General features: G+C 40.1%; 1 protein-coding gene across 2 annotated transcripts in view; it reads left to right on the forward strand.

Annotated features, from left to right (window-relative positions):
- The window catches only part of GRM5 (glutamate metabotropic receptor 5), a 538,746-nt gene that overhangs the window by 443,390 nt on the left and 85,021 nt on the right, over positions 1-10,335 (forward strand). For both annotated transcript variants that reach the window (XM_006144909.2, XM_006144908.2), the window contains exon 8: positions 4,710-5,649. In XM_006144909.2, coding sequence (XP_006144971.1) covers positions 4,710-5,649 — 940 coding nt within the window. The remainder of the gene's footprint in view (positions 1-4,709; positions 5,650-10,335) is intronic.

Below are 10,335 nucleotides of genomic sequence, written 5' to 3' on the forward strand. Positions count from 1 at the left end.
GGGACCAAGTACACAAGTACAGAGTTGCTGAGGGTGCTTATTCAAAATATGATTCCTGGGACCAGCAGTTGGTGTAATGGCTTTGTTGCTGGACTCCCATGTGGTCGACCGCGGTTTGAGTCCCTGACCTGGCAGCTTAAACTCACGCTGGGCACCTGTGCATGTGCACCCAAGATCCCGAGAGGAGAATGGAGGAGACGAGATTGCAGCGTGGCCACCACCCCCCCACCTGGGGGTGATTTCTCACTTTCTGTCTCTCTGTCTTTCTGGCAAGTGCATGTGCCCTATAGCAAAACCTCTCAATAAATAAATAAATATGATTCCTTTGCCCCATCCCAAAGTATTACCTCAAAATATCCTGAGTTTAAACTCCTGAATTGTATTTCGTAAGCCCTCCAAGTGATTGTGATGCACATCTGTTTTTGGAAACTCTAAGATCTTATTTAGTTATAAGATTCAGTGATTACAACACTCCAATCAGAATCCAATTTGCTGTTCCAAGAGAACAGTTACGAAAGTATTTTGTGCACTGGCAGCATCATTACATTAAGCATAAAGCTTTCTGAGCACTTCACATTAAGTGAAAAAGCACTCCTTTGAATGTATAAATTTTGACACACCACAGTAGAGGCATACCTCGTGCCCATTTTTTCTAGCACATATATCTAATGGGTTTTCTTTAGTTATATACAAGATGTTAATGAGTTCTATATGAAGAGTTCAAGAATATATCTTACATAAACAATGGTGAATGTATCCTATACAAAGCATTTAGAAATTAGGATGATAATTACATTTAGATACAAGCAATTAAGATTTAGCAGACCAGCAAGAAAAAAAGGGGGGGGAGGGAATTAAAGCCTTTGAAGTAATTATTTATGTGTTTTTTTAGTTGATTCTTTTAACTAATGAAAGGATTCCTGTCTCATATACCACATATCATGTTTCCTAGATCAGTAAATTTCCTATGGACATTTGTAGTTCATGACCTAGCAATGGAAGCAGGTCTCTATATAATTAACCAAAAGAGATTATGAATGGCATTGTCAAATCAGTGCTATAAATAAACTGTTATGGAAAAATAAAGATAAGTATGATTAATTCTTATTTTTGTAAAAGAGTCCCTTTAAGGGGCAAATTTATAAATATAGGCATAAACCCTATATTATACTGAATAATCCGAGATTGAATTCTAACATTCAAGCAGCATGTGTAAACACAGATGACTGAAAATGTGGATACTGGTATATTCATTAGCAACAAGACAAGTATTTGTAACTAATAGCCTATAAAATAATACTTTATGTTTAGTTTGGGCTGTCCACATAATTTCTTAAAGTTAAAAGCAGTTTGTTTCCATACTAAATTCACAAATATTTAGAATGAAAGTGCATTTTTCCCAGGGCCAGCAGATGGTATGGTAGTTAATGTGCTGAACTCTCACATGGTTGATTAAGGTTCAAGTCCCAACTTAGCAGCTTGCTTTCTCATTCTCTCTCCGATGACTGCCCATAGCAAAATTCGAATAATAATAAATTAAATCGTTCTCTTTTTAAAAGTACATTTTCCTAGAGACCAGCCGTTGGCGTAATGGCTATGTCGCTGGACTCCCATGTAGTTGACCACAGTTGGAGTCCCGGACACTGTGGCTTAAACTCACGCCAGCTGCGTGTGCGTGCATGCCCAAGATCCCAAGAGGAGAATGGAGGAGAAGGGACTGTGGCGTGGCCATCCCCTCTGGGGGGTGATTTCTCGCTTTCTATCTCTCTGTCTCTCTCTGTCTTTCTGGTGAGCGCATGTGCCCTATAGCAAAAGACTCTCCAAACAAGAAAAAAAAAGTACATTTTCCTATAGAACAAAAAATTTGCAAAGTGTGCTAAGGATCCCAAGCTCACTCACAATTCCTATTAGGCCCCTTAGTACTACTCATGCTACTGTCTGAAACCCGAGATCCTGAAGGACAAAATTAAAGAGGAATGAATCTTTCCTGTACTTCCTACAATACCACAGCCTTGAGACATATTCCAGAACCACATGCTCCTTCACAACCACTACTTACTGTTACTCCCTCTACCTCCTAGTAACTGTCGATATTCAGAGCTACTTCCTGCAACACCTTTGATCATTCAGTATGGCAAGTTAACAGGAAAACCTTACTCCTTTATAGATTAGAATTTGGTTTGGCTGCATATGTCAGAGAAATAAAATCTAAAAGTTGCTGAAACAAGGGTGTTGTGGACTTAGGCCCCCTCTGTTTTTCTCTTTTAAGCCTAGAACATGCCTTTTGTCCCTGCAATTAAAGTCCAAGATAATATTTGGGGTGTTCTAGTGTTCACATTTATATTCTGGACAGCCGAAGGAGACAGCGAGGACAGGCCAAGAAGGGTACCTTCTAAGATAAGTCATTTTCTTTTAAGGCATCCCTTTTTTACATGGTATTGGCAAAAGCCTAGTCATATGTCACAGTTGACTGCAATGGTTGCCGGAAAATGTAGTGCTGTTGCTGTATCCTTTGCCATCCCAAATGGAACTGGAGCTCTGTTACTAAAGATAAAGGGAAGAATGGGTGTTCATAGGCCATTAGCGATCTCTGCCATATTCCTCAAATGCCCAGTGCTCTAGATTATGGATCTTCTTTCCTTCTCACCCAATGAAGTTGTACCAATTCCATTTAAAAAAAAAAAAAAAGGCTAATTGACATAAATGATTCTCCTAAAGCAATGATTCTCAGCTTTGGTTGTACATAAGAATTTGGAGTGTCTTACAAATCCTGATGTCCAGGCCAATAAAGTCAGAAACTTGAGCAGTGAGACCCAGGTCTCAGTATTAAATATATATACATATAATGCATATATATGCATATATATATGTGTGTGTGTGTGTGTGTATGTATATATATTTGATTCCAGTGTACAGCCAAGTTTGAAATTCACTGTCCTAAGAAATATTTTTTAAAAAAGGAAACCCAAATTTTGCTACATTTTGTAACCATTTCCTGCTACATAATCAAGTGATAATAAAAAGAACACAAACAAACAACAACAACAAAAATCCCTTCATGCCATGGGTGGGTCAGCATCCTGGTAGCTAAAGGAGCTGAATCCCACATGGCCCCTGCGGTTTCGATCTCAGCCCCAGGATCTTAAAAAGCACACTGGCTTGGTCTTCTGTCTGCCCCAAGTCCCAATGGAGAAATAGAGAAGGGATTGCAGCATGACCATGCCCCATGCCCTGTTGTGGGGAAATTTCTCCTTCTTTCTGTCTCTCTCTGGCGAATGGACATGCTTTCTGGTAATTAAAATAAAAGTAACAAAACTTCATGCTGTGAGTACAGAGTAATTTTGCAGTAGTGGTACTTCCTCTGGGCACCAATTGCTTGCTTTTGGAGGGGTCAGAGTTTTTCATAAAAACTACTGTTCTCCCCCTATTTTCAATAGCATCTTCTCTTCTATAATATTTAAACTACAGGATTCCCTGGAAATCTCAACTTTACCATTGTTGGTCATCTTTACTGTTTTTTTTTTTTTTTTTTTTCTCAACTGAACACTTCTACTTTATAGGGATGCTATAAAATAAAAACAAAAATGGGAACTATAACTTAGAATCAAAAAGCTTCTCATGCTGTGAAAATGAAGGCAGAGTGAAGGGCTGGGTTTGAAACTATAATAATATGGAAAGTTTTAATGACCTAAGACATATGCAGTGATTTTTTTTTTTTTTTTTAGAGATTTTCACTGTAGGGCGCGTGTGCTCGCCAGACAGACAGACAGAGACATAGAGACAGAAAGCGAGAAATCACTCCCCAGGGGGGATATTCACGCCGCAATCCCTTCTCCTCCATTCTCCTCTCGGGATCTTGGGCACACATGCACACGCGCCCGGCGTGAGTTTTAAGTCACCGGGTCCGGGACACGAACCACAGTCGATTACGTGGGAGTCCAGCGACATAGCCATTACGCTAACTGCTGGTTCCCGGTCATCTTTACTTTTCATAAATTCTCACATCCATTCACACACTTTAGCTCTGAAATAGTTCTCAAGGTTGTCAACATTTCCTATCTCATCCAAAAATCCCGAGATGAACTAAAAGGACATTTAAAATACACACATGTGCACACATGTGCACGTGTGCACAGTCCCATCCAGTCACTTCTCTACTCTATCTAGATTCTACAGTAACTTCGTTCTAACCTAGGACTCTCTGACCTACAAGATCCTCCTCCTGCCAATCCCCTAACCCCATCTTAGGCCACTCATCACCCTCTTCTACAGGGCCTCCTTCTATGCCTCCTTTCCTTAGTGTTAACCTCTGCTTGCCAATCCCACCAAGCCCCAACCTCGGTGAAACCAAGGCATTTGTTTGCTAATTCCAATTGACCGCCTTCACTGCTCCCACAGACAGGAAGAAGTACCATGCAGTACTTCACAGCCCTTATCAGGTTAGAAGTAATTGTTTTAAAGGTCACTATTTTTTAAGAGGGTGGGGAGCATGCTCTTCATTATTTTGTTTCAGAACCTACAATAGCTCCTACATAGAGTACATACTCAGGACAGGAAGACAAAGGTTTTCTGAATGACTGTGTGCAAGAATGAGTGGTATGGGATGCTGATATTAGAAAGGGAGATGGGAAACAAATGGAAATGGTCATCAACAGCTGTTCATAACACAGGAGCACGTGACCAAGTAAACGTCTCTCCCCTTTTTCCAGGTTGCGATTTGATCCCGGTCCAGTATCTTCGCTGGGGTGACCCTGAGCCCATTGCAGCTGTGGTCTTCGCCTGCCTTGGCCTGCTAGCCACCCTGTTCGTCACTGCAGTCTTTATCATTTACCGCGATACACCAGTAGTCAAGTCCTCCAGCAGGGAGCTCTGCTACATTATCCTTGCTGGCATCTGCCTGGGCTACTTGTGTACCTTCTGCCTCATTGCAAAGCCCAAACAGATTTATTGCTACCTTCAGAGAATTGGCATTGGTCTCTCCCCAGCCATGAGCTACTCGGCCCTTGTAACCAAGACCAACCGCATTGCAAGGATCCTGGCTGGCAGCAAGAAGAAGATCTGTACCAAAAAGCCCAGATTCATGAGTGCCTGTGCCCAACTTGTGATTGCTTTCATTCTCATCTGCATCCAGTTGGGCATCATTGTTGCTCTCTTTATCATGGAGCCTCCTGACATCATGCACGACTACCCAAGCATTCGAGAAGTCTACCTGATTTGTAACACTACTAACCTAGGAGTTGTCACCCCTCTTGGATACAATGGATTGTTGATTTTGAGCTGCACGTTCTATGCATTCAAGACCAGAAATGTTCCAGCTAATTTCAACGAGGCCAAGTATATCGCCTTCACAATGTACACGACCTGCATCATATGGCTGGCCTTTGTGCCCATCTACTTTGGCAGCAACTACAAAATCATCACCATGTGTTTCTCAGTCAGCCTCAGTGCCACAGTGGCCCTAGGCTGCATGTTTGTGCCGAAGGTGTACATCATCCTGGCCAAACCAGAGAGAAACGTGCGCAGCGCCTTCACGACGTCTACCGTGGTGCGCATGCACGTGGGGGATGGCAAGTCCTCCTCTGCGGCCAGCAGATCCAGCAGTCTCGTCAACTTGTGGAAGAGGAGGGGCTCCTCTGGGGAAACCCTAAGGTAAAAGTTGTGGGGACCTAGTGGGCCACTGGCCCCTATAGCTGAAACAGTAGCATTTGCTTCCTGGGTCTTTTAAATAGGAGAGATCCGAGCAAATGAAACTGTGAAAAGCTGGGTGCCTCGGGACTTGGCCCTTGTCATCGAATGTTTTTTGTGGGGTTAATTGGATGTGGGTTGAGTTACTTAGGCTAAGTCTAGAAATATGGAAGTTGAGACAGTGAAAAAAGCAGAGTTAGAGCAAAAGAGGAAAGAGGTCAGGAGGGCAGGGAGAACAGAGTAAAGTCACTGAGCCCAGGCAAGGACCTCCAAGTCCTAAGGGGACAGAGATTTATTGTGGGCTAAATTCTAGTTCAGCAGATAGAGAGGATTATTAACAGAGAAGTTTATACTGGGAGCAAAATGCTAAGTCTTCCACATCTGACCACACTCGCCTGTGCCTACATTTTGTTCAAGCCCAGAAGAGCCCTTCAGTGCCCATCTACACGAGAATGTAGCATTCAGATATTAGATCTTAATGAGCAAGTGCAACTCTTGGAGAGATGTCTAAATTGTTGAAAATGGCAAAACAACAAAGTGGCTTTCATATAATTGTCTTAAACAACCAGTCGATTTCCTGAACTCAGTATCATAAGGGGTTACTGGACAGTTTCTATCTGAAATTTCTATCTAGAGTCCACAGCCAGCGACTTCCCTCAGGCAAGGGATTTTCTTATGTGATAAATGACCCCAAAGTACTTCAAAAAATGAGATTATGTTATCAGTGGCTCATGAACAAATTCTTAGATATTAAAAAAGCCTACATAGATTATTGATAATTAGAAATAAAGGTCCCCTTATTCCCTTCTGTTGGGAATAAATAGCTTCTCTACTTAAGAAATATATATATCAAAAGAGCTAGTCAAGTTATCAGCCCTGCTAAGTCTGCTGAGATTTGACAGTATTTCTAATAGCTCAATAAATAAATGGAAGATAAGTGTCTTTCAAATGGCAGATAAATATCTAAATAATATTGCTTGAACTATTCTCCTATACCATCATGTGGCCTGCAGGGAAATCTTACTTTTCTATCAGTTCTAATTCTTCAAAGCATGAATTAAGGTGATGGTAAATATACTCTAGCTGCTGAGTTTTGAAAAGGACTCATCGTACTTGAAGTTTATCCACAGGGCCTAATTTATTTGCATTATAAACTTGTCCCTTTGCCTCTTTCAATTCTTTTCTAAGTCCTTTACACTCTTCATCTCTTTCCGTGTACACTGTGCAAGATAGTCAACTGCATTGTAAATCGCGTCTTCTCCTTCTTCAATAAAAACTGGCGATGTCATGGTCTGTACACAGAAGACCTGCCATATATCTAACCTGCTGGCATATTTTTCATCTGCCTTCCCAACTCCTCTATGAAACATTCTTCTTTTGAAAATTCTGCAAGATCAGCCTTTCATTTTGGCGAACAAAATTTATATTTCCAACTTTTATCAGCTTTTCTTCAAGCCCCTTCTTCAAACAAAACCTCTCAGGGAAGCCTCATATAAAACAAAGTGAGAGAATTGTGAGTCTATACCTCTGCACCTCAAAATCGGATGGGTCCTTAGAGAGAAAGCATGGAATGACAGCAAAGTATACTGTCTGTGTACCCAGGGTATTCTTAGAACTGGCACTGCTGTCTCGTTTTGGTAACTTGGTTTCTTTACATGAAAAATTGGGATTATATTACCTACATAATAAATGAAAGAGCTAATTTGTAAAAAGGCTAGTCACACAGCAGACTTTATTGATGGTCTTAATTTATTACACTGGCATTAAATGCTGTAGCATTGCTTACCAGCTGTATACCCTGGGCAAATTTACTCAACTTTTCTATGCTTCTTTTTCCTCTTCCAATAAATGGAGATAATGAAATACATATTTTGTAGAGTGGCTGTGAGGACTAAATGAGTCGTGTAATATGTAATGGAGTGTAATATGTATAGTATCTGCCACACAGTAAGCACTTAAATATTTTCTATTTTGGCGAACAAAGTTAACAATTGTCAGATATCTTCCACACTTAAAAGTCTCAGTTGCATATGCTATCAGGAGGACCTTAATAGCAAAGAGAGCATTATCAAAGGCAGTGCCCAGCTTCCTTTAACTTTGATTCTACAGCCTGGGGTTTCCAGGGCATCTCCATCTTTATGCTGTTTACCTCCTTGCCAGTCTGTATTGCACAACCTGTCTTCCAACTGAAGCAGAGAAGGCTGGGAGTAGGGGCCTTACCTGCATTGTTCTACAGTGTCTCTACCCAGCTGTAGAATATACTTGGCACAGGGAAGACACTCAATAACGAATAGTTGGTATGTGTGTTGAGTGAATGAATTTGGGAAGGTGGTGATATGGTAGGGACTTTTTGCATATCTTCCATTGTGCACATTACTGCTCTCCAATGGTTGTAATAACTCTCAGAACATTAATTCTACAGTGTCCTATGTTACAAATAGCCTTTGTGCTCCTGTGGTCATCAGGCCCTGCTTGAGAATCAGGTTATGAATCTCATTTGTTGACCTCATACTTGGCTATAGTTCTAATGTTCCTCTAGTAACATTTGATAAATATTTTCAACTATTTCATTTCTACATTCACAAAAGAACAAAACAAATTTTACTAATAATGCCAACGGAAAACAGAAATTATGAGGATTTTATAATGTTGCTTTAGCTTGTTTTCCTTCCAAGGCCATGCATGTAGTTCTTGATCACTGGATTGTGCAGCCAGTGCATTTGGGTATTAGAATCTCAAAGTGGGTAAGGAGGGGCTTTGGGCAATTGTTGAGTTTTCTTTTTGCCATCTTAGCAAATAGTTTGCATGATGACAACCAAGAGAAGCTATAGTCTTATCTAAAGATGTTTTACTTGCCATCAACTTGCTTTTGATAAGACAGAAAGAAAAGGGCAGAGAAAGCTTTAATACCCTTGCATAACATACATTCCAAACCTTCTCCCCTTTGGAAGCCATACAATTCAGAGATCCAAACTAAAATTCTTTTCTTCCATGGTATCCATGTGCTCCTATACTAAATATTTCTAATCTGTGATACACAACCAAGATGTTCATATATCTTACATTTATTGCATGTACAATATAACTGGCTATGGAGGGATTTATCTTTCCTTTGAATTTGTAATTTTATAAAGGTCAGTGTATAGCATGTTGTCTGTCACACTGGAGTTCAAATTAATGGAGAACAAATAAACTTGGGTGTTTCTAATATAGTTTATGTTTTATTCTAAATGTATGGGATTAGTTGTGCATCTTGGGCTTAAAGTCTATAGTATGCCAAAGAGCACATATATTCAGATTTAAGATGAGCTTAAATAGTTAACTCAGATCTCTGGAGGTAAGTCTTTGAGAAGCAGCAGCTACTATGCTGAAACCAGTCCTGTTCTGTTATCTACACTCTGGCACATGGAAAAGCACCTGCTGTAAACCCGAACTGGGTCTGAGTCCTGTTTCTAGATGAAGCTGATGCATGTTTATGGCAAACAGCAAGCGATATTCATTTTAAAGAGGATACTGATTGCATATTTTAGAGTGAAGAATACAGTACTACTTCCTGAAGCAATAGTGACTGGGTTTCCAAAAGTAGGTATGAACTCCTGGAGAAGTGTACACAGTTAGGAGATACAAAGACAGCTATTAATCTATACTTCTGGCTTCACAACCATGCCTGGATTTCAATCCAGCTGTGTGGATTTGCACAATGTACTTTAGCCTGTTTTCTCAACGGCAAAATGATATAATTCCAGGTAGCACAAAGCCTATATTCAAAGGCTCATATTATCTAGGGGGTCTCATTTGCTTCATGTTTCAGAGAGTATGGAGGGATACTGCTCCTGGTATTGGCTCAGTCATGCCAGTTCCAGGCCCTGGGTCTTGTACTAATAGTTGTAAGACTGCTGTCAGGACTCCAAGCATTGCAGCCCCCTCTGTTAGGGAAAACAGAAGTCTCAGGGTCCCATGAAAATTGCCCTTCTGTCTCATTGGTCAAAAGTATCAGAGAGTATGAGAAAATATGTAGTTAGCCCATTGGCCTCTATAATCGAAATCAAAAGGAATTAGTATTTGTTGAATAAGCCAATGAATACTGTCTACCACAGAATGTGGTAGTACCTAGTAGTAATAGTGGTAGTGGTAGTAGAAAAAAGGAGAGGGGGGAGAAGAGAAGTAAAGAATAAATGGAAAAGCAGCACAGACTAAGAGCTTGGGAATAAAACTGCAAATCAGATAGTCCTTCTAAATTTATCACCCATCTACTCTGTTCTACACCTAATAGAACTTATATCAATATTAATACTCTAAAATTTCTGACTGTCACAGAATACTGAAAGTAGAAGCTATCATCCTTTCTGTTTTTCAGTGAAGAATTAGAGGTTTGGCATGATTAGAAGACTTGCCCATGACTAGTAAGTGATGGAGCAGTTTTTAAGTCAGATCTTATTAGGTTTATTGGGAAAACTATGATATGCTTTTGCATAGAAAAACATAGAAAAATATGTCATGACTTTTCTGACAACCTAATATATTTTAAAAAGGTATCCTTGTGATAATAAATTGCCAATATTTGATTGATTTTGACTACAGATTACAAAATGGTTAAGTCTAGTGAATTAAAATTAGAATTTAAGAGAAAAAGAAATACCATTTCACCTA

The sequence above is a fragment of the Tupaia chinensis genome, unplaced genomic scaffold (genome assembly GCF_000334495.1).
Source record: "Tupaia chinensis unplaced genomic scaffold, TupChi_1.0 Scaffold000139_1, whole genome shotgun sequence".
Classification (NCBI taxonomy): Eukaryota; Metazoa; Chordata; class Mammalia; order Scandentia; family Tupaiidae; genus Tupaia; species Tupaia belangeri.